Source organism: Chionomys nivalis, chromosome 6 (assembly GCF_950005125.1).
Source record: "Chionomys nivalis chromosome 6, mChiNiv1.1, whole genome shotgun sequence".
Lineage (NCBI taxonomy): Eukaryota > Metazoa > Chordata > Mammalia > Rodentia > Cricetidae > Chionomys > Chionomys nivalis.
Window position 1 is genome coordinate 69,270,399 of NC_080091.1, and position 25,146 is coordinate 69,295,544.

At 46.1% G+C, this 25,146-nt stretch overlaps 1 protein-coding gene across 2 annotated transcripts in view; it reads right to left on the reverse strand.

The window, feature by feature from the left end:
- Nucleotides 1-5,580: 5,580 nt before the first annotated feature.
- Bend4 (BEN domain containing 4) overlaps nt 5,581-25,146 on the reverse strand; it is a 30,885-nt gene continuing 11,319 nt past the window's right edge. Inside the window, exons 3-5 of one of the 2 annotated variants that reach the window (XM_057773058.1) lie at nt 17,907-17,995; nt 13,274-13,514; nt 5,581-11,604 (exon numbers count right to left, since the gene is read on the reverse strand). In XM_057773058.1, coding sequence (XP_057629041.1) covers nt 11,387-11,604; nt 13,274-13,514; nt 17,907-17,995 — 548 coding nt within the window. In that variant the 3' untranslated portion in view covers nt 5,581-11,386. The remainder of the gene's footprint in view (nt 11,605-13,273; nt 13,515-17,906; nt 17,996-25,146) is intronic. The other variant, XM_057773059.1, reaches the window with a different exon arrangement.

Below are 25,146 nucleotides of genomic sequence, written 5' to 3' on the forward strand. Positions count from 1 at the left end.
ACCCAGACATACACATTCACACACATAAACACTCACATATAACATAGGCACACATATACATACGATGCACAGATGCACACTCACAGATACACAAACACACATGTAGACAATTCTCACACACAGACACACACGCAGCCACACACAGCCACACAAGCACATACACTATATATTCTCATCCATAAACAATACTACAAAGACAGGCTAGAAAAATGCAGAAGACATCCTTACTGCTTGGTTCCCCATCTTAGTAAGATCTGAGTTTTTCCCTAGAGTTGGATGGAAAGTCAAAGTGCCTTATGCCTCACTATTAAGACAAAATCTTGATCAACCGAAACATCCATGGTTCAGTTCCACTGTTTTTGCTCTTCCTGCTTCTACCCACTCTATTCCACTTGCATTAGTGATGCCGTTATTGAGGCAGGGTCTCTTTAGCACAGGCAGTCCTTAAACTCACCATTACTCGGAGGAAGATACTGAGCTTCTGATCTTCCTGCCTCCATCTCCTGAGTGCTGGATTGCAGGCATGTAGCATCAGGCCAGTTATGCAGTGCTGGAGCTCAACCCAGAGCTCCTTCATGCCAGGTGAGAACTGTACGTGAGTGTAGCCTACCCACCCCTCCCATTACTGGGATTCTTAAACACTCGTGTTTTGACAAGTATTTATTTTTACACCAGAAACTGGGAAGGGAACTGCCATAAAACAAGACCAATCTCCATTCCTGTGTGTGTGTGAACAAGGATGAATGCTTACATCGAAGCTGTGGCTTGAAACCATGATTTAACCCAGTTTTTTAAACATTGACAACTATTAAATACAAGGACTAAGATACTTTATTTCAGGCATGTTTTATCCCACCCTGATTATTTAATCAAAGTAGAGAGCATGCCCCCCCCAAGCCTGATGATTTGTGGGCATGTGTTCCTGTGTCTCTGGAGACCAGTGGTCACCCTCAGATGTTGTTCTTCAGGTGCCTGTCCTCTTGTTTTGAGACAGGCAGGGACTCTCACTGGCTTGGAGCTTGCCAAGTAGATTAGTTTGGTCAGTGAGCCCTGGGGGTCACCTAGCTTTGCCCTCCCAGTGCCCAGATTATAAATATGCTCCTCCATGCTTGGCTTTAAAAAGATTTTATTTTTAAAAAGTGTGGGTTTATGAGTGTGCCCCTGAGTAGGTGTCTAAAAGTGAGTACTGTGCCCACAGAGGTCAGAAGAGCATGTCAGATCTCTTGGAGCTGGAGTTGCAGGCGACTGGGAGTGGCCTGATGTAGGTACTGGGAACCAAACTCAGGTTCCCTCCAAGAGAAGCAAGCACTTTTAACATCTCTCCACTTCTGCTTCACTCCCAACCCCTCAAAGGCAGGGTTGTATGGCATATTTCTTTAGCATTGTCTTAGGGTTTCTGTTGCTGTGAAGACACTGTGACCACAGCAGCATTTAACTGGGGCAGCTTACATTTTCAGAGGCTTAGTCTATTGTCATTGTGGTGTGACCTGGTGGCATGCAGGTAAACATGGTGCTGGAGCCGGGAGTCCTACATCCTGATATGCAGGGAACAGGAAGTGGTCTGAGACACTGGGAGTGGCTTGAGCATATATGAGCCCTCAAAGCTCCCGCTCCTGTCTCCACAGTTTCTCCAACAAAGCCACACCACACCTAATAGTGCCACTCCTTTTGGGGATCATCTTCTTTCAAACCACCCCAAACATGAAGGCCAGTTCTTAACTTGGCCTCCTGGTATGAACACAAGACTACCTACGAACATTAACCTCAGCAATACTCAAGTATGTTTGGGATTTTGAGGCCCAGCCTTGGGGTCACAGAGGAAGATGCATTCTTGTTGGACCAGCCAGAGCTGGGGAGACTTACAGGTAGGTAGTGTTTCACCGGCTTTATCATCACCCCCTTACCTCAAGTGATGAAAGTCTTAAGAGAATATTTTTGAGGGCTGAGAGACAAGAGCAGCCAAACAGTCAGACTCCCAGCTCTGCACGCTGGAGGTTCTCCAAGTACCAGCTTTCTCATCCACACAATGTGGGCATCAGAACTTCCTTGTGGGCTGGGAAGACTAAATGAAAGAATGATCACAGAACTTTTGACCTAATGACCCATAAATGTCAACCATTCAAACGACTAAAGGCCAAGGAGTTCTTGGGAGCAGCCACCTGCTTTGCCCTCTTATCTGTGCAAGTGTCTTCTCTCTTCCCTACCTGTGGTAGGGGTGAGGGGTGTGGGGTGTGGGCTGGCTGACTGGATACAGTGGTTTCCAGTGTGTTCAGTTAGAGATGGGAAGGAAAGGGTGGTAGCAAGTTGATTCCCAATCTGGCTCCTTCCTTGCAAAGCTCCTCAGATGGTGTGGAGATCATGTTTCCTAGCAGGGAGCCCTCTCTGGTTTCAGTCCCTTGCTGGCCTTGCCCCTCCCAGCTGCCAGGCGCCCTCCCAGCTCTGAGCCTGACCATTTTTGAGGAGTTTCAGGCCGGCCTGGGCTCACTCTCTACTCAAGTCCTGGAATTAGGTGTTTTCTGCAGCTGCCGGCTGAACACCAGGCATGGTGTCACTAAGACTGCCTGGGTGAGGTCTGACCAACAGATTTTCAAGTGGAGAGGGAAAGGAGAAGAGAAAGTGACCCGGCCAGCATTTGGGAGCACACCAAACCATCCAGGAATGATGCTGTAACTGCAGGGCTCTGACCACGTTGGTCAACCTTGGCGTGTCTGACAGTCAGACTTACGATTGATTCCCCTTTCTCAGTACAACTTCACCTTTGGAAACAAGCTGCCCAGCGGAACATGGGATTTTTCCCATCATTAGTAGATTCTTATCAGTTTTTTTTTTTTTTTTTTTTTTTTGGTTTTTCGAGACAAGGTTTCTCTGTGGTTTTGGAGCCTGTCCTGGAACTAGCTCTTGTAGACCAGGCTGGTCTCGAACTCACAGAGATCCACCTCCCTCTGCCTCCCGAGTGCTGGGATTAAAGGCGTGCGCCACCACCGCCCGGCTTTATCAGTTTTTTTTTAACAGTTGCTCAGCCATTGGCTTATACTACAGTTTGCCAAGAACAAAGTATGCCACTGCTCAGGCGTATCGGGCTCTGGACAAATACACTGCTTGAGTGTATAACCAGTTTCCAAGGGATTGTATTACATCGGGTTCCTCAGTTAGTTCAACAGTGTCCCGAGAAGCACCCTCTAAGCTGTGCCTTTCTGGAATTTTGACTATTCTGGGGTTTGCATTTAAGTATAATTGCATAATAGCTGGCTTTGGTGTCTGACTTTGCTCACTTACTGTATTTTGAATGTTTGTTCATGTAGTACTATGCCGTCAGCACTCTGCCTTTAACTGCTGGTCCACTGTATGGAGAAACACACGTTGATGCACGGCTTGGGCACTGGGGGTAGTAGAAAGCTTCCTTTAACTACTGTATGCCTAACGCTATGAACACCTGGGTACCTATTTTGATTCTCTTGGGTTTTGTGATGGTTGCTATCGACTTGAGAGGATCCACAAACACCAAGTGGGCTAGGTTCTGGGCATGTCCTTGAGGGGAGCTCTGAGCTCCCTCCAGGGGCTAGATACTGGGATCCCATTTCATCTCTGCAGGAGGTGGCTATCCTGCTGTCCCTGTGTGAGTGACATCTGCTTAACGCTCTTCTTCCTCCAAGGAACCATTTCAACAAGTTAATTGCCAACAAGCTTTTATCCTGTTGGGTATCTGGGACCTTTCTCTTCCCATGAATCCTGGGATCCCTTGGCAGTTAGCTTGGCAGCAGCTGCCTGCTCCTTACGGACCAGAGCTGGGAGCCCTGCATTTTTTTTTTCGAGGCAGGGTTTCTCTGTGTAACCTTGGCTATCCTGGAACTCACTCTGTAGAGCACTGCATTCTAATGTCCTTTATTGAACTTTCCATTATTTATGTCTTAAACGTCCCTATTTTATAATTTGCAGTGTTGGGAATTTATTTTGTTAAAATTTCAAGTCTACTATTCTTTTGCTGCTACGATAAGGGGAATTGTTTCATTTTCTTCTTAGACTGCTTACTGCTCATGCAGTCCTGGATTTATTTATACTGGATTTTTGAACCTAGCTGTTTTTTTCTTCAGGCTTATCCTTCCCATGCTAGAGAGTAACTTCCAACCATTTTAACCAATCTTCTAGTTCTAACCAAAACTATTCTGCCTGAGGCATTGTTTTTCGGACAAAATTACTGGCTAAAATTTTCAATCTTGAGGGCAAAAATAAACCTTCGTATTTCCCCGAAAGTGAAACTTTAGCTGGGGACATAATCTGGCTCACGAAATAACATTTGCTCAAATTTGCGTTTGATGGTTACGTCAGCCATATTTTCTGCAGAAACTCAAAGCGGGGAGCCACAGCCACAGCCCTATTTGGCCAGTCAATTTCCTTCTGTGCTCAGTGCACTGTTCAAACACCACACACAGGCAGTACCTGCGGGTTCGGAGTAGCTGGGAGCTGCAGCTTTACAGGCTTCCTGATGGTACAGACTCTTTCAAATCACACATCGTCACTTCCTCCCCACTCTCCCACCTACGAGGTCAGACGGATTTCTGGTTATTTCCCAGGCATAACAGATGATAGGGTTTTTTAAAATTCCACTTATTCAATGTGTGTGGATATGCATATGCTATGGTATGCATGGAGGTCAGAGGATACCATGTGGGAGTGAACTCTTTCCCTCCTTCATGGAGACCTGGAAGATCAGACTCTGGCTGTTTTTAGGCTTGGCAGCAGTCACCTTTACCCACCGAGCCATCCTGCTGGCTTTTATTTGGGTGTTGAGCAGTGAACATTTCCTTGCATTTAGAGACAAGCAGGAATGCCTTGGCTTTGGGAGGAAAGGACTCTAGACAAGAAACTAGAAACACTGAAAAGAAAAACAAACAAAAAACCAGTAATAATGAATTGGCAACGGAGGCAATACAGCAAGCCAGGGGCTGGGGAGAGGGCTCAGTGGCTGAAACACCTGTATTGCAAGCAAAAGGATCTGAGTGTAGAGCCCCAGACCTCAACATAAATACTGTGTGGGTGGTGGCTTGCCTGTAATTCCAGGTCTGGAAGGCAGGGGCAGGGGATGCCCACAGCAAGCTGGCCAGTATGACTAGCCTTATCGATGTGCTCTGGGATTGACTGTAAAGCCTCACCTCAAAAATAATACAGCAGCCGGGCGGTGGTGGCGCACGCCTTTAATCCCAGCACTTGGGAGGCAGAGGCAGGCGGATCTCTGGGAGTTCGAGGCCAGCCTGGTCTACAAGAGCTAGTTCCAGGATGGACACCAAAGCTACAGAGAAACCCTGTCTCGAAAAACAAAAAAAATAAATAAATAAATAAAAATAATACAGCAGAGACACAGCGGAAGATTCTTGAGATAAACCTTGGGATTCCACAATGCATACAATGTACACACACATGTACACCCCACACATGAGGATGCAGACACATATGCATACCCACCATACACACACACACACAAAGAAAAAATAAGGCAAGCTGAAACATCTAACAGATAACTTGACATTTATTGTGCAATTTTATCCCCAACAGAACATGTGGCATTCTAGAGGTATATGAGGTAAGAAAATCAATATTCCAATTAGAACACCTGAAATAATTAGCTCTAGTAACAAATGTCTCTTATAATTAAAAATATTGAATGTTTAAAAAACTCTTATAACATTTTAGGTTCCTAAAAGAAATGGCCTAACACTTAAAAAACAACTTACTCTTCTATATAAATTGTTCACAAAATTTTTTGCTATTCTATATTATACTATGCATTTTAGTTTTATTAACATATCCCTAGTGTGTATGAATTCCACACAGTACAATCAAATAGAAATTATTCAGAGAAGCCACAAGACTCCAACAATAAAAATATTAGGATCAATGGATTTGTCACAGTTTCTCCACAAGTATTCATCATAGAAAATAGAATAAAGGCAACTGGCCCCAGTGTTAGCTGCAACACGCCATTCTGCAGAGGAGAGACATGAAGGCGAGGCTTAGCCTGGGCAGGGCCAGGCTGGACAGTGACCAAGTTCCCTGCCTCCCTCCAGCAGCGTTTGCTCCCAAGAGACACAAGCCAGGCCCCTTGTGGCTTTGGCATGCTCTCAAAAGATGTTAAAGCTAAAACTATAGGGGCAAAATCAACAGGTCACTATATTCTTTACACAGCCTCCTCTACAGCCCGCATGGTGACGGTGTCAGCTAAACCTCCTGTTTCACCAAACTCTGTCACCAGGAGGCTGCAAAACCAGCCACACAGAGATGGGAACACTGGCCAATACCCAGTGCTGTCACCACGTGTTCCCCAAGAGGATCTAGTCTTAAAACAAAACTCCAAGTTTTCTTCTAAGCCCCTGCATCTTTGCACAGGGACCTAGAACACAAGTAGAAGGGAACTAGACTTCGATGTATCCATTTCCTTGAGTTTCTGGTCTCCCTCACAGGTTGTCAAACAGGCCATGACTCATGCCAGCCCCCTGAGAACTCCTGGAGGCTCGAGCATCAAATACCTGTTATCTAAGCACCTGCACACCCCCAAAGCAGATTTAGTGATATAAACGGCAGCTTTCCCTCGACAGCATCAGAAAAAACAAAAACGTTCACTCTGAAGTGTTGGCAGACTTCGAGAACCATGCCTGACTGGGGCAAACAGAAGGGGCCATTCTGCTTACTGAGCCCAAAGTGACCTCCAGTGAGCACCCTGGGCAGTGACCGCTTAGGGCAGCTGTGAAGGATGCATTAAAGTGCTTTTTGAAGCAACTAGCACACAGGGAATCGAGAGTTACACTCAGGTAGCTGGAGTTAACTATTGCCATGGGAGTGATCTCCGACAGGGCCAAACTGTTTTGCAGTATGGCGAGGCACACGGGCTGCCTGGACGGGTTGCCACTGTTCAGAGTGACCCAGGTTTTCAAATGGGTCTCACTAGCAGATGTACCGTTACTGCAGTTTCAGAAACTGTGATCCAATGAGAGCACAGACCTCACAGCCAAGTTATGGAAGCTCAGAAGTCAAGGTTTTGGTGATTTACTGCCTTCAACAGTCAAGACCGACAAACTCAGTCATTAAATGCGAGAATTCCAGTTCTCAGTATTTCCCAAGGTTCAATATACTATGGAGAGTACAAGTGGCCTCTAATGCGTAAATGCATCAGCTAAAGCTTTAAACTTTACTTTTAAAAAAGTAAGTGGTGATGGGTACTATTTTTGTCCTCCACATTGCTGATGTCAATTTGTCCCTCTCCTGTAGAGACAGACAGACAGACAGACAGACAGACAGACAGACACACAGACACACACACACACACACCACAGCTGATAACGCAAGTAGCTTTGTGAACAGCTAAGTGTCATCTTCCTCCAGTGTTTCAATGTTATTTTTACCCGGTACTTATATGACTGAAAGAAGCCACCACCATGTTTACAAAAATATACCACACCGACACACACTGCTGTTTCGACACATTTGCATGAGAGTTGTGACTCAAGCATCCCTCTTGATGTGTTTGCCAAGCAGCTTTGGCGAGTGTCACCACACTAAACACACACCAGCAAGACTCACACCATATGTGCAAAACCATTTTCTATCACATTTCTCCAGATCCGCATGTGAAAGCTGTCCCAGATGAACACAGACTGAACTGTGACAGGTACAGCACTGACTGAAGAAACTACACATTTAAAATCTTCTAAGTCAACAAAAAATGACCTTTCAACCCAAACCGATAACCGGTCTATACAGAAACTAAGGAGGTAGTCAGGGGTGTCAGGGTCAGCCTAGAGTTTATACTGAATAATATTCAACTCCCTGCACCACAAAACAAAAAAAAAACAACAGCAAAGAAAAACCCTAAAACAACAACAACAAAAAAAAACAAACCGAAATACAGAACCCATATGAGGGCAATGAATGCCCGCGTTCTGGACACGGTGCACATCTTCCCACGGAGCCCCATCTACTTCTCAGCTGCAGAAGAGAGGCACAAGCCAGAGGCAGGGGTATGGAGAAATCACAGACCTGCAGATTCCTAAGTTTGAGTTATTGTTTAGATTTTGTGTAAACATCTACTATTTCAAGAATCATTACTGGACTGAAAATAATAAAATCCTATTGCTATCAGTGACCGTAACCTGGTGCCACAGAGAGTAGCTGTGTCAAATACAACTGTGATCACACGTCTCCTTGTCCTCCCGACGAAGGCCTCTCCTCTCAGTGCTGGTCACTGATGAAGGTCAGGAACGACACCTGAACCTCCCACCGACTACAGTGGTGACATGCATCCCTCCACACCTGACCAAGAGATGACGGCACTCCTGCGCTCTCTGCGACCTTTACAGGGAAGCCTTTTAACACACGGCGAAAGTCCCCCAAATGCTGTGACAGACGAGGAACAGGATTAAGGCCTGGCAGAAACGCTTTCAAGCAAAAAAAGCTCCAATTTGAAATGTTTCAGTTTTCTAGATGCCATGACAGACTGAACACTGTACCCACAAAAGGGCCAGTGAGAAATGTGACCTTATCAAATGCTCGTAGAACAGCGTTCCTCTCTACAGGTTCCTGGTCCCAGTCCCCTGATGGGTCATTCCAGGGTCATCCTCCTCTTGGCAAGATCTGTGTCTGGGAAGTTAATCACTGTGAGAAGCAGGCATTTTAATATGGAAAAAGAAAAATACACCAGGACAATGTTCACTATTAACCACGGAGCTTGATAGCTGGGACACCAGACCCATCTAATCACTGACAAAAACATCAGTTAGTCACGCCAGCCTGGCAACCACATTTTTCTCACCAATGACACGGCACAGCTGCATCTGAGCTGTTTTTAACTCAAGTCTACTTCAAACCAACGCTAAATGACTCAGGGTAATTCTACAAGTTGACAGAGGATGAAGTTTTGTGTTGGGGAACAATGTGTCTGACTTCCGGAATGATGTGGAAAATCAAACCAAGCTGACGGACAACATTCTCAGACCTCCAAACATAAAATCAAAGGCTTGTGGGGAAATGGGGGCAGCCTGATGAATGGTGAGCTCTGAATCCCTGCCAGAGATGGCACCTTTTGCAGCTGATTTAACACTTGGGTGACCACAAAGGAAACCACCATGACCTGAAGAGCAGCTTTACTACCGAGCAGTAGCAGCCTTAAATGGACACACATTTGGACAAAGGGCCAGCAGAGCACCGAGTCAGGTCTAAGCAGCTGCCTGCTCGTTTCAGGCAGTCATCTAAGCTAAAGAAAACAGCAATCACACAGGGGCCGAGGACTGCAGGTCCTAGGCCCAGGGCACACAGGGAAACTGAAGATGCTGAGGAAGTCAGCACTGTGGTCCTTAGTTTCCTCATGTGCACAACGGCCAGCATCACTTCTGTTTCAGAACTGGTGACTTGTGGGAAACAGCTGACAGCAGACATTCACTTGGAGAGAGAACAAGAGGCAGAGAGCAAGTGGCTCAGGAGCAAAGGCGGTGGCAAGCCTAGCACGGGCACCTTTTCAAGTGGCAGAAGCAAAGGCCAGTCTGGAGGTTCCGGTCCCTGCTCCACAGCTGTGGTACGTTAAAGGTTCAGAGAGTTGGGGCCCCAAATGCTCCTTCAGCCTCAGTGAAGACCTGCACCACAGCAGACTCCAGGATGATGTATGGAAGATGTGTGCAGACTCCTCAGACTTACAGGGGAAAGATGCAACCCACAAGTTTGCATTCCTTAAAAGCAGCAGATGAACAAGGCTGCTGTAGCAAGGACAACGTACCCAGCAGGAACAGGAACTGAAGCCCAGCGCCAAGGGAAGATGGAAGGGCAGAGGAGGTGGTGGCAAGCTCCCCACAAGGTTTTATGGCATTGGACATTTCCAAGGGCAGATTGTCCAGACCTTTGATCACTCATTAAGAAATACACCTTCTCTTGAATGCAAAAGGCACTGCTCTCCCCTATTGTAAATGACAGTTCATTTACTCAATTTCTTTTACTTCTAAACTGCTCAGCTGATTTGTTCAAACTGACACTAAATATTGAATATATTGTTAACATATTGTGATTTTTGACAAAACTGGCCTCCCCAAGAGTCCCTTTCCTAAATGGATAATCTGAATTTCTATCCCAATTTCAAAGCTCTTCACTGTGTTCGTAGATGACATTCACGATCTTCAACAAAGGCTGCCCATTTAGCTCTTGGTTCCACAAAGAACACAGTAATCTTGACTCGTCTGGTAAAGCGAGTCTCTCATGTCCAAAGTTCAATCCCTATTAGACACAATTATAGCACCTCTGTACCCTCTGCTGGGAAGTGGCTCCCAGGGCACCACTACTCTCACATATGGATTCCACAGATTAGCTAGGCAAGCAGAACAGTTAACTGAGAGCTCAGACTGCAGAGGACTAGCGAGGAAAGGAGAGGCACGGCTGGATGAGGCGTATTCATCCACGATGACGGGAAAGAGAAGTTTCATACATTCTAAACTGCCACTCAGTCCAGAAAGGTCCTCCAATTTCAGAGAACTCACCACCAGGCCACCGCATAGTTGTCAGAACGGCCTTGAAGCTGCATGTCTGTCTGCAATGCCAGACCATCAGTGACAGCCTGGGCTTGGTCTTACCCAACAGCTAGCTGGTGGGAATTCTCACTGAACCCACTACTGGCACTGTGCTGACTTAAGGCTATGGAAGCTGTGCATCAAGGAACTTAGGAAATGAGGCATTGGAAAACGGTTCTGAATCTCTGGATGTTCCTAAAGATATAAGGGAAATCTCCCGCTCGTAAGCCACAGAATCAGACTGCCTTTCTGATCGGCACAGTGAGTTTTGTCTAGAAGATAACGGAAAAGTAGCTGACCTCAACTGAACAGACACGGCCTCCGTTCTCTGGCTTCTACTATATGAACGCTTACGGTGTCACCTATCCTGTGTCTTTGCTGAGAACTCTGAATTTAAGTCTTTGGAAAATCAAAAGACAAAACTTAACTTGAATTACATAAGAAAATGCTTGTTGCTAGTCCCTTAAAACAAGTCTGTGTCTTTCCTTCCCCCACGTGCAAGAACACTAACTGAACCTTCCCAGGAGACCAGCTCTGCTCAGGAGGCCAGGCTGACCTGAAGACTTGGGACAGGAGACACCCTCAATGTCTAGCTAGTAATGACTTATGTCAACTGTACCTTTTCCTTGGTGATAGAATACATCCAACACTACTGCAGGTGCCAGAGACATCCCAGAAAACTCCAAAGTGGATTTCTATTTGGGAACTGTGGCAGTGGGGCAGGGGTCTGACAGAAGGACATGCTTTGGACTCTAGGGTGACAGGAAATGGACATTCACAACTGGAGCTCTTAACAAAACAAAAAACAAAACACAAAAACACCACTGGGAGGGTGAAGATTCTGTCCGCTAGTCCCCAGATCCATCCTGTGAACTCTTGTTGAAGACCTCATCCTGGGACGCCTGGTGATCCATCCCTTCGTAAAACGAGCCGCCGTTGTGCAGGAAAGTTCCCACTGCCCGGCCCTGTCGGGCGTGACCCACGGCATCGCTGAACACTTTGTTTATCTGCTCCTCCGAGGGCATCCACCAGTCGGGATTGGAGGTACAGTGCATCCTAATGAATTCTGCAGGAATACAAAGAACAGTAAAGAACATGGAAACAGCTGGTCTTTTGGTGGATGACGACACAAAGGCTCTCCTCTCCCAGGAGCACTATAGAAAGGTTACATGGAGGACCAGTGCGATGCCATGACTGCCGTTCACTCCAACCCACCTACCCCACACCAGTGCTCCCAGGGCAAGAGCAGAGGCCACCCGAACCCTCTAGGGAATACATGCTGTTGAAAACAAAGGTGAATGTCTTCCTCAACTGCTCTCTGCCCAGCTTTCTATATGGATCCTGGGAATGAATCAGACCCTTAAGCTATTCCGCAAGCGTTTCTCCTACTGAGAATCATTTCCCCAGAAGGGACACAGCTGGTTCAGTTTTTATTACTTTGGCTCCACATATAAGAAGCCCAAGCCCAACACTGCCTCTTGGTGAGCAATTCTACCTTACCACCTTTGATGTTGTTGGGAATAAAAGAAATTACGATCAATTCGTTATATAAGTTAAATTTTAGAAACTCCCACCAGCTGGTCATGCAAAGTATGTGGAATTTTTGGATTGGTCCACAGGATCACTTTACAGCACGGATACTAGTTAATGATTGGCAGCGGCTTCCCCAAGCATGGGGGGCACTTGCATCAGAATCATCTAGGATGGTTGAAAGCCAAGCATGCACCAACCCTTCAATTCGTGAACAGAATCTGTGGGGTGAGCTAAAGACCTCTAGCTGCTACCCAACAGGACACGTGTACTTCGGCAGCAGGAGTTACAGAGCACCAACATCTAAGAGAAGGCTGCATCCTGGGGTGAGCACAGAGACAAGCTTTCAATCACCAAAGCCTTCTAAGCGGCATCTAGGTATCTCTGTCTGTCTAACTGAATGTCTGTGTGTCTATCTACCATCTAATAAACTGTGACTTTCTCACCAGATAGGAAAAATTTGGATTCCTATCCGGACTAAATCAACATGTCTTTCCGGTCAATGAAATTAGTACTGAACTATGAAGGGTCTTCTGGTGTGCTTTTTGCTTTGTGCTCCAGGACAGACAGTGTTCTGGTGGCCCTATCATGTTTCTACTCGTCTGTGCTGGAACCTGCTCCATCAACTGCTGGTTCCCCAACCTTCGCCTGACTGCAACTGTGGAGACCAAAGCAATCACCTAAAATACTGACAAAACTGTGTCACCTAAGCAGAATTGTTAACATGAAAGCGCTTTCTTTCTCTTTCTCTTTCTTTCTTTCTTCAAAACAAAACAAAACTTGAAAAGGTTTATGGGTAAAGTCTACTTCTGGTATGCTTTGCATCTAGAGAAGCAAGTCAGATGAGGCCCACGGAAGCAACACCCCCTTTTTACCAATGCTCTCCCTGTATGGATCTCCCTACACTCCAGTTTTGCTGAATGAGGCCTTCTCTGGCAGCAAAGAAAATCTGAACTGAAAGCGTGAAACATGAGGTGCTATGTGATGCCTTGGTACCAGTATGTGAAAAGGAGGCAAAAGCAAAGAATCGTTCACAGAGCTTTTCAATGCCAAGTAGATGGGCCACATGAAGCTTAGGAGGTCTCGGTGCAAAGATTGAAAAAAAATAAAAATACAGTAACGGCTGAACACTTGTGTGGGAAGCCACAGCCAATGCAGTGAAATGGGATCACGGATGGCGGACACTGAGGGGAAGGATGCAGTACCTCGGAGGCACGTGACTTTAACTGGATCCAGAGGGCGTCTTTCAGGACCTGTCTCTCCTGACTGAACTGACCTTTTCCTTTTCCCAAGGCCGCATGAGTACTTAAGCTCATCGGTTGTGAAAACAAATCTGATGAGGTATCGGAGGAGCCGCCGCCCGTCTTTCTTGGAAGAATTTACAGCCTCGTCCCACTGTTTGCTCGTTATGTAGACAGGATAGTTGTTCAACAGCTGCTTGCTTCCCTGGAAAAGGAAAATATTTTCTCGTTACCTACTGAGCCAGCCAGCCAGAAGTCAAATGATCTCCATTTCAAAGGCAAACATGCTTTTAAGCCAAGTGGCTATGCTGACAATGAACCGGGCATTGAAGAGCACAAGTAATTGCTCACACTCAGAACGGGCACTTTTCAAATTACATTTGCATTTTCTATAACAAGAGCCAATGAGGTATAATGAACACCTTTGAAAGAGGAGCTATTTATGACTCGCATTTTAACAGGTAGGTTAAAATGTGTCAAGATCCAATGACAGGGAACACTCTTTAAATATAACCCGTAACTTTCCCTTTCAATCTATTAAATATGCAAAAACGACTTTGAAGAGTGGGATCAAACAGGTCCCTTCATCCTCCGGCTGCCAGTTAGGTTCTTGAGAAATGCTGCCGACAGTCTATTTTAATAGGCATTACTTGTGTTTAAGGCACCTAACACATGATTGTCATTGTGTAACAGTGAAAACATGAAAAGAATGGGTTTAAAAGGAGGGAACAGAAAAAAAAATAATGCAAAACAGCTTTTCTCAAATTGTAGCTTCTGCAAATACCAATGTGTCAACTCAAAAATCTTCTTACTTTTCACTTCATAATTTATGTCTGCTGTAAAATTCCCAAGCTCAATAGCTGCAGTGGGACTAATTACGGGGACTTCTGTAACATTTACAAGCCGTGTTTAGTCAACTGCACCCATGTAACCATTACTTTAGTTCCGGCTGTCCATAAAATTCTACAGTCCAGGAAAAATTAATTAACCCATGATCTCAGTTTTAATGTACTTCTTCCCCAGTAATTAAGGTGTACAAAATTTAAAAAAAAAAGGGGGAAACTCATTCAGTTTTACAACTCTGAAAATTTACTACAGGTTATAAATTTGGCACTGTTTGGGTCTGCCAGGGTTTTATTTCAAACCTGCTTGCTTAGTGAAGCGTGGAGAAGGTATGGTATGAAAGCCAGAGGGGCCGTGAGGACTGCATTGGACTAGGACACAGCCACTCAACAGTACACACAGAAGCTCCTTTCTTCAGCACTGTCCTGAAGGGGACGCTGGGACTTGGTTTCCTTTAAGGAAGGCAGTTGTGGTTATGATCTGTGCACTGAATTTACCGACAGGTTAGCTTTAAAATGAACTGGGTTCTATGTCCTATTAACTTGAGAAAGCTACCTGAACTTGCTGGAGTGGCTGTAGGTGGTCAACAGGTGGCAGCATACAGAGCCTTGGCTCTGGGACCTTGAGCACGTGTGTGATAAAAAATCAGGAGTCCAGGGTCCACAGGTTCTTCCAGCTGCCCTTGCGTAGGAGGTGATCAGAGTACAGTCTGGGGCAGTGCATGGAGGAAGGAATGAGGAGCCAGGCCAGCAATCTGGTTAGCCAGGCTGTACAACACAGATTCCCACTGAGTCAAAGGGTGCTGAGCTTCATGGCTGATGCAGGAGGGAAAATACCTCACTGCTTTCTCATGGACAGGGGCTTAGTGAGTCTCCACAGAATGACCTTTCAACCCAGGCAGTGGTGGAACTTGAGGTGGGCAGACTCCAAACTGGCTCAGAACCACTCCTTCTAAAGCCTTTTTACAGAAGTCCTTTAATAACCGCTGCACTCTTTACTGACCAACTGATGAGCAGTCTAAGGCATTGCCCCAGGTAGTACAATTATAGTGGGGGTAGGGACAGGGAGGGACCTGGCACTGGAGAGATGGCTGGGTTCAATTCACATGGTCACTCAGTTCCCGGGCCTGAGGGGACTACATAAACACATGGTCCACATACATATGTGAAAACAAAACACCCCCATTACGGTCAGTTCAGTTCCCGTGAACACATTCATCATCAACCTTAGAAGAAAACTGCACAGCTACTTTTTGAATTGTTTATTTTCTCAAGACTACTACAGCATCACCATCCTATATACCTGTTTCCCTGGGGTTGGAGTGCTTACCTAAGGAAAAGCTACGGCTGGTTCACTGAGATTGTAGCCTTTTCCAAAGGGTCACAATTCTTAAGTGGGGTGGGATAGGGAAAGGCTGAATTTTCTGTTCATCCCTTAATGCTGAGTTGTGCCCCTAAACTGTGTCTATTTCACGAGGAAGGTGTCTGTGACTAGGGAGCTGGTAATCCAAGACAGGCACTTTTCACATCTTTGAGAAAATCTTAGAAGTGTCCTGTGCAATTCCAAACCACAGCACATCAACATAAAACATGGGTCTCATAAAATGCAGAATTACCATTTGGAGGTAATTTTCATCAAGAACCAGTAATTTATAGCCCCAAACATGACTGAGGATGCCCTGTGGGTTATGGATGAGAGTTATAATCCTGCTTTAGCATAGTTAAAAGGAATAAAATGTGATAAATAATAAAAATGAGAAAATTCTCAGGTGCTTGAAATGACAATAAAAATAGTATAGTAATAATGATGATGACAAGCAATGAAGTTTAAATAGCCCTACCCAAGGGAACACAGGCAATCCTCCCTCTGTCCTTACTCATTTGTTTGGGGGAGTGGGTATGAATGCACTCTTATACCTAGACACATGGAGGGCAGGGTTCAATGCTGGGGTTCCTGAGTGCTGGGATTAAAACTTTACAGATGTGCACCACTTCTATTTTTGAGACAGGGTCTCTCACTGAACCTGGAGCTCACAGACTGACAAGGCTGACAGGTTAGCAAGCCTGTCCCCACCTCTGCTGTGTGGCTGGTTAAAGCCACGTGCCACAAAGCACACCTGGACTTCTAGGTGGGTGCTGGGGCGCCCCACTTGCACTTTCTCAGCGAAACCGTCTTCCTCATCCCCTCTTCTATTTCAGTTAGCCACACTTCGGTTAGCCACAGGCAGGGAGGGGCAATCAGAGACACTTCCTAGAGAAAGTACGTTTTACGTGTGTTTCAGACAAACACGGTCTTCAATTACGGATTTTAACATAGGCTTGATCTTGAATTTAGAAAGACAACTTTGTTGTGTGCAAAGAGACGGGTAAAAGGCACCAAGAGTAACCAGAAAGGAGAAAATTAACATGGAAGGTTGGGAATAAGAAGTAACTCAGTGCCGGGGCTGGAGCTCCGCCTGGGTGCGAGGACGGAGCAGTCGTGCGAGTGAAGAGGGTGTGGACATCCCCAGACAGCCCGAGCAGTGAGTAGTGATGCTCTGGGACCTTTCAGCCTTCAAATAGCAGGGAAGGGGGAGGCGAGCATATGGAGGAGGAAGGCACCATAAACTGAGACAGCAGAGAACAAGACGGAAGGCAAGAACCCAGGAACAATGGATTAAAGTCATGAGCACAGCCGGGCGGTGGTGGCGCACGCCTTTAATCCCAGCACTTGGGAGGCAGAGGCAGGCGGATCTCTGTGAGTTCGAGACCAGCCTGGTCTACAAGAGCTAGTTCCAGGACAGGCTCCAAAGCCACAGAGAAACCCTGTCTCGACCCCCCCCCCAAAAAAAAGTCATGAGCACAAAGGGCAGGGGCCAGAAGACACACAAAGACCATGAGCCTTGGAAAGGGCTCCTGGACCAGACACCCAGGAAAGGCAAGGAGGTGGGGGTGGGTGAGGTATGGGGTTTCCTGCAGATCACTCGGAAATTGTGAGGGTAGCGAGGTTATAGGGTGGGAAGCTAATGAAAACAGTGGAGATTACACAAACAGTTCTTAGACGTGTTTAATCATTTAAAAATGAGTCATCATTAGGAAAGCATGATCTGAGATTCTAGGGTTCTCAGAATCCCAGAGGTACTAGGGTGCTAAGGGGGATGAGGAGAGTTTAGGAGCTGTGTGGCGGCGTGGCATGGGAAGGCTGCAGAGGGTGCTTTGGAAGCCTGCTGTGATGGAAGAAGGGAGGAAGGAAGCCCAGGAATGAGGAAGAAAGGGGGACTCTTAAAAAAGTCTAAAAAAATGCGACGGCAGCAACGTATCAAGTCTGAGCTTTGCAAATTTGTAAAACTGTAGTGTGTTCAAACACCCCTAGTGTCAGGAGACTGGCTGCTTCTACTGTGGCTCCAAGAAAGAAAACAACTTGTGTGCTTTGTCTGGGACAGAATGTTGAAACCCCAGGGAATGAATGCCAGGCGCCCCAGAGCAGGGCTCTACCTGAAGGCAGGATGGATGTTAGCTTCATTTCCCACTTCTTCGCTCCAAAGGAATGGGGAAGACTCGCCTTTGCAATTGAAGGTGCTGTTTCCCCTTTGAGGTGCGGACGAACCTTTGTAAATTAAATCCACAGAATATGTGCCCACAGTAACAGACCCACAAACTCCCCCAGTCAGCAACGTGCTTGGCCAGCCTATCCACTCCACAGACCGGAAGCTGGAAGCAGGCTTCACCTGAGGAAATTCCATCTGCATGCCCCTCTTCCCAGAGGCAACTCCTACCTCGGTGGGCTGGTCTGCGGGCTGCGGCAGGAGCTGGTTGTGGTGCAGCAATACTGTCTTTAGGTAATCTAGGACGGTCTGGCAGGGCACTGTGGGGAGGAACAGAGAGGGCACATGTTAGCTACTTCTCAACATGGGGTCGAACACCAGGAGAAACTATTTATACCCACAGAAGGAAAAATCAGTTTTCTCCAATAGAGTGAGTGTCAGGGGGTATATCAACCACACTCCAGGGCAGCCCCATGGCCAGGAGCAGGGACCAACATAAAATGAATTCCATGATTTTTAAATGGATTTTCCATCTCATTTTGTTTTTGTCTTACTGGTCTTTTGCTTGCTTGTTCTGATATTTATTTACTTACTTTTTGGGGAAAAAGAATGAGAACATAAAGTTGGAGAGGTTCTGGGAGGAGTTAGGGGAGGAGAAATGATCAACACATAGCACACGAAAAAAAATTTATTAAGAAAATTAATTATTAGGGGAAAATGTCAGGTACTCCCACTTTGTTACGCTGTGCAGAGGGCGTGCCTCTGGCATTCAGTACCAACTGAGCCATGGTGTCACACACCTTTAATCCAAATTCTGGGGACAGACGCACAAGGAGGTGAGGTGCAGGCTAGCCTGGGCTATATACTGTGTCTTTTTTTTTTTAAAGGCAGCAAAGTTGAGACAGGAATGGACATGTCCTGTGACGTGCATACAGTTCAACCTGATTAGCATGAGAACTGTAGTAAAATATGTAATTCTCACTAAGTAGAATTTTGAATGAACATCCTTTGACCCATATTTGTGCTTTGTGATTAAGGAATTCCAAATTTAAGCACAAAATACTTACAAAGCAATTCATAAAACAGAAAATTCACTCTAACTTTAATGATGTTAAAGATTTGTACATTGAAAGAATAGGAAAGAATTAAGTGTTATTAACAGCGATTTATTTCAGCTGTGGGATCATGCTAGGTATCCTTGTTGATTACTTTGTTGTTCTCATTGAAAGTGGTAAGGGTGAGTTGTCCTCTTCTGGCCTCTACAGGCACATGAATGCACACAGTGCATACGCAAAGTGCCACACACACACACACACACACACACACACAATCATTTTTAAGTTTAAAATATTTGAAATCACCTGTAGATTTCTTGGACTCTGGATGTCCCCTCCCCGCACCTTCCAGGTGTTCCCTAGACATCTTCCCTGAAAACAGAGGCCTCCAGATGTCTTGGCTAGTACCCTTTTGGACTCTTGCCTAGACTTACACAAAGAAACTGCAGAAACGAGTGAAATGTTTTCTGTGGGAAACCAAACTAAAACCAAAACCGTAAAACAAAACAACCCCCTCTAAACCAAGCCAAGCCACCCAAGCCCTTTATCAGTCAATCTCGACAACGAGGCTGGTGAACTAAAGCCTGAATTAAAGCAGCCTACCCCACAGCTACACCCTCAGGCCAGTCAGGAAACTATGCAAAGCCACTTTCAGTTTGACAGTGTACAGCACATAGGAACAGCGGAATTCCAGAATTCCCATACGAGGACAGAGCACTTGCAGATGGGAACCAGTGTGCTCTGGAAGGTTCTGTGCATTCAGAGCTGCCTTGGGTTCCTATGGCCTCTAAAATGTGGAGAGAGAGGTCGGGGGCTCATAGTTACAGAAGTATCAACACGGTCCTAAGGAGCTAATTACTCCCCCAGAGGCTCTAAACGGAATTGCATCCTTGGGCCAATTAAGAATTTAAGAAAACCACTCTGATTAGTGGAGAAACTGTGGCCCATTGGGCAGGTTTCCTTTGTTCCCTTGTGCAATCTGCTGATTCAGTGAGAAAATAAACCAGGACTAGAAACACAGAAGCTTCTACTGAAAGGAGAGACTGTGTGTAGCAGTGCACATCTTCAATGCCAGCACTTGGAAAATGAGGAGACCTTTACAAGTTCACAAGCTTACAAGGCCAGGCTGAGCTGCACAGCAGCATCCTGTCTCATAAAACCAGAGGGAAAAGGTGATTACAAAAGAGGCCAAGATGCACCTAGTATCCATTCCAACACTGGCGTTTCTAGTGTTCCTCCCTCTAAGGAACAACAAGGGATTACAACGCTCGTCACTTAATCCCAAAACGTGGAAATGGGATGGCTTAACAGGAAAGAGACCCCTGCCCCACCCCTAATTTCTAAGGCTGCTTCATCTACATGGGGGAAAGAGCCAATACCCACTCAGGGTCCTTACCATAGTGGAAGACCAAAGCAGACTACACTTGTACAGTAACTGTTGGGTGTTTTCAAATGTGCCGACGAGATCCCAAGCTATGCTACCTCTGAGTTCCTGTGCTCACACCTGTGAAACTGCAATAATCACCTACTACACAGTTCCTAGGACCGACTGAATCACCGCAAGGGAAACAGACGCAAAGCCTACTGGGAGCCCCCAGCATTTTAGGAGTAGCAGTCGAGTGACCTCAGAGGCCTCATAACTTGGCTGCTACCTCAGTGCCCATACTGGGTAAGCCACTCCCACGCGGGCCTTTTCTAAAGAAACTCGCAGTTTTGGTTTTCCCATATTAAGGCTGAGTGGGTCTCCAGCTAATAATTTTAGTATACCGGTATTATTTAGCCATGTAGCCCAGGTAGGCCTGGGGCTCGCCATCCTCTTGCCTCAGCGTCCCAAATGACTGGTTTACAGCCTCCTGCTACCACACCCAGACCTTTCCTCAAGCACTGTTTAATCTATTTTGTTAGTCAAAGACTTCAAACTTCTCAAAATATTACTCAATAGTTTTATAGGAAAGTTGAATTCTTTTGTTACTGACAATCCCAGCAATCTGTTTAATAATCTCCAGTAGCCTAACTGTATCTGTTTCAGTAACATATAATAAGCCCCCCAAGAGAAATACCTCAAACCAAATGATCAGCATCAGTCTCCTCCGGTCGCCCGGTTGGACTTCTGATAAAGACAAGGCCCTGTTTCAACAGGAATGGCGACTTTAAGACGACAGGCTTTGTCCCTGCCCTAAAGCGTCCTGTTCACCTTATCAGGACATCAGGACTACTCTGGGTAAACACAGGCTTGAGAATAACTTGAGCAGAGGTAAGCCCTGTGCGTGTTCCTGCTGGGAGGTTAGGAAGGCTCTCTCGCGGGAGTGTCTTGCTTCAACTGGGTACTGAAGAATGCGTAGAAGCTTCTCAAGAGGGCAGCATATTTTGGGGGTAGGCAGAACAGGGGTCAGATAAAGTGTCTGGTTGCCCAAAAGTCACAACTGTTTAGTGAGGTTGGACACTTGGTGTACTGTGGGCACTGAGGGTTAAAAAGTCTCCAAAGGTGTTTAGGAAGGAAGGAAGCCAAGCACAGTGGTGCCTGGCCTGTAATCTCAACTCTTGTGAGGTGCAGGCAGGAGGGCCAGGAATTCAACATCATCACCTTCAGCTACACAGGTAGTCACAGAACCCTATGCCCCTCAAACAGAAGGGGAGACCGAGGCTCAGAACGGGAAAATGGCCGTCAGAGTCACAGCTAGCGAGCAGCAGGAGTGTACAGCTGCAGCCACTCTCAGAAGCTAAGTATGCACTCCTCACTGGTGGTGCTGTTTCAGGATATGGAGAACTAGTGGGGTTAGCTCTGTATCTGCAGCGGGATTCCGGCTCCCTCCTGGATTCTGTATTCACAAGTCTGTGTGCTTGCTAAGGTATGCGTGGAACTCCCTAAACTGGAACTTTTGCAAGCCATTTGCAGACTTGCGCAAAGAAGTTTGGAATTTGAGTCGTCTGACAAATGCCCCAGCCGTGATCGCCTTGCTTCAGTTCTCATGCTAGAAACAAGTGTCTCTGTCACGGTTTATTTGGGGATGTTCCTTATATTTCTGTTGGGGAACTCATTTTTAAAATGGCCTTCCACTGTAGTGCTGAAGTGCTGACACCCACAGCATGAAAGAAACAAGGCTACACTTACTAGCTGAAGGCTCTCAGAGGCGTAAGCTCTGGGTTTCTGCCAGAAGTCAAGCCACCATCAAGCTAATTCAGGATCACGTGGCGGTCAGACAGTACAGCTACCCTGACAGTGAGGACTCTACAGGCCGGACCCCGAGTCAGAAATTGGGCAACTTAAATCTTCACCCACAGCTGCTCTCCCATCTGTGCCCCAACTTCCCTGTCTGTAAGATGAAAAGGATGGCTGATGGGGCCCCACAGTTAGAATAAACCAAAACAATAGAACTTCTCCCGGGTACAATGGTCTGTGCCTATAGACCTAGCCATTGGCAAGGGAAGGCACAAAGATCAGAAATTTCAGGGCTATATATATTAAGACCTTGTCTCAAAAAGATGAAAGTAGGTTTTTCTTTTTTTTCACACAAAGACAGGATCTCACTATGAAGCCTGGGCTGGCCTGGATCTCTCTATGTAGATCAGGCTGGCCTTGAACTAAAAGAGGTCCATCTGCCTCTGCTTCTCCACGGTTGGAATTAAAGGTGTAGAGATTTTTATAAAAATACTAGCAATATTAATACTGGGAAAAACTAAATTTTTTTTGCATTTTTCAAAGATTTATTTACTTTTATTTTGTGCATGTGTATGCACTGGGGTGAACAAGGACGAGCGTGCTGCGATGTCTGTATCGGCCGCTGCAGCTCGGGAGGGAGCTGGGCCCCGGGAAATGGAGTTAGAGACAGTTGTGAACTACCCCAACGTGGGTGCTGGGAACTGAACCTGGGTCCTCTGCAAGAACTTCTGAGCCATCTCTCCAGCCCTGGAAACGGAATTTTCACATTCAAAAGAAATTAAGACTGAAAGCTTATTATCATAAACAAAAACCAACCACCAATTCATATAAGACCATAAATATTAAAAACTACAGAGGAGACCTAAATATAAGAGCAGAAACTATAAAATTTCTACCGGAGGAAGGTAGCTCAGCCAATAAAATGTTTTCCTTACAGACACGAGGACCTGGCTCCTCATCTAGCACCCATGTAAAAGGCTAGATGTGATGTCCTAAGAAAGATCCCTGGGCTGGTGCACTGGCCAGCCTAGACTAAATATGAACTCCAGGCCAGTGAGAGGCCCTCCCTCACTCCCTTCTCCGTCCCACCCCTTCCACACAATACAGGCAAGAGCCAGGCACAGCAGTACACATACATACATATATTATCTCAGGAATTGGGGGGTTGAGGGTCAGGAGTGAGATTGTTTCAAAGAGGATGGGCAGGTGGGAACACAATACACATTTCTCCAAAGACTTAAAAATATCCAAAATGCAGTCAATGACAGGTGCTCAGAGATCACTAACAAGGAAAGCAGAACTCGAACCCACCGTCGGGCATCACGAAGCCAAACGATACCTAGACCGTGTCCAAGGGTGTGGAGAAAGGCAATCCTTGTTTACTGCTGGTGAGGATGACTACTGTCCTCACGATGCAGGTAAAATCTCCACCCGTGAAGACACGCACAGTGTTCACTGCGACACAGGAATGGCATGACTTTACGGCAACAGAAAAAGAGGCCAAGGGAAGTGGAGTATTATTCATGTCTGATACAGTTTGCTCTTAATTTTTATTTTGTATGTGTCTGCCTTCATTGTGTGTACCACATGTGTTCCTGGTGCCCAAGAAGGCCAGAACAGGGAGTCCAATCCCCTGGAACAGCAGTTACATTTGGTTGTGAGCTGCCATGTGGGTGCCGGGAACCACACCCGGGTCTTCTGCAAGAGCAGTGAGTGCTCCCCATGACGGAGTTATCTCTCCAGTCCCCATCTGATATTTGTGTGGAGTCTTAAAAAATCAAATATGCAGAGAAAAAAGCATGGTGGCGCATACCTTTTAATCCCAGTACACCTCAGTCAGAAGCAGGCAAATCTGAGTTCAAAGCCAACCTGGTCTACAGAGCAAGTGGCCAGCCAGGGATATAGAAGGAGAACCGTGTCAGTAAATACATTAATTTAAAGCACCACACACAATTGGGCGGAGGAACAAACAACCCTGTAACCACCCCTAGAACTTCAGGAGCAGCAGGAAGGAGTTCAAAACTATCAGTGGCTACACAGTGAACTGGGAGCCAGCCTGAAAACCAGGAGACCCTGTCTAAAAGCCACACACACACACACACAAAAAAAAAAAACCAAACAAACAAATCCCCCACAGGTTTTCTTATTTTAGTATCTATAGACTTTTTATATTAATCCCCATGAGTATTCTCAATTACTGTGACTGGGAGCTCACTAGACGATACCCCAACTGACCCCCCCCTTTGAGAAACTCCACCCACTCCTGCTTTCTTATTACCTCCCAACAACTATACTCCTGGTCTAAGTGGCCTTATTTATTCATTTATTTTAGCTGCTTCTTTTTAGCCTGTTTTTATCTCTTATTAAAAAACTGAAAAAATCTGACAAACTTCCAAATTTCTAGCAGAATGATAGAATACAAAAGGAAAAGTGCCAAAGTCACTTCCTTGAGGTGAACTGCTGCCGCTGAAAGGACCTCTGAGAGTAAGATTGCCTCTCAGCTTGAGGCCAGCAGACCCTTCACCAGCAACACACAGTACTAGAAGGCCCTCCCCCAACCTGCTTTAGGTCAGCCCTAACACCTTCCCTTCCTCTTGTGACCACCCAAGTGAAGCATTTTCCTTGTTGCTGACAGGCTAGCCCCCTTTAGTTCACATGTGCTCCAGGGTTTACTTCAGGGGAGAAAATGAAGCAGGACCCTCCATTCATGTTCCCGGCAGTACCTTCAGGAGAACCCAAAGACACTTGGATTCCCATTGGGTGGCCTGCAGCACTTAATCAACTGATCTCAATCTTCCTAAAATTCTCTCCTAACTTCTGGACACTGCCTTCTCCTGTGTACCCATCTGTCCTGGATGTCTGGCTGCCACAAACTGACTATCAAATAGGGCAGATGCTCCAAGACAGCCCCAGGTCTTCCTATGGGAATGCCCTGTCTCTAGGACAGTGGGGTGCCCTGGACCCGTTAGAGAGCAGGGACAAAAACAGTTACAGCCTATCCCTTACTGTGGGTGTCTAGGGACAATTTTTCCTAAAACTTCAGTCACTAAGAGTCAAGAATGGATTCTTGAGTGATCCTCCAACTTGCTCACCCAAAGGAGGCTCGGAGAAAGGCAAGAGGATCGTGCCTCCCTTTGTCCTTTGGTCAAATGTCCATCTTCAGGTGACACCTTCAATCTCTTTCCCTCAACAGTGATCATATTTGACAGGTAATCACTAATTAGCTTGGGTGTTTTCCATTTTACACTGTTTTCGT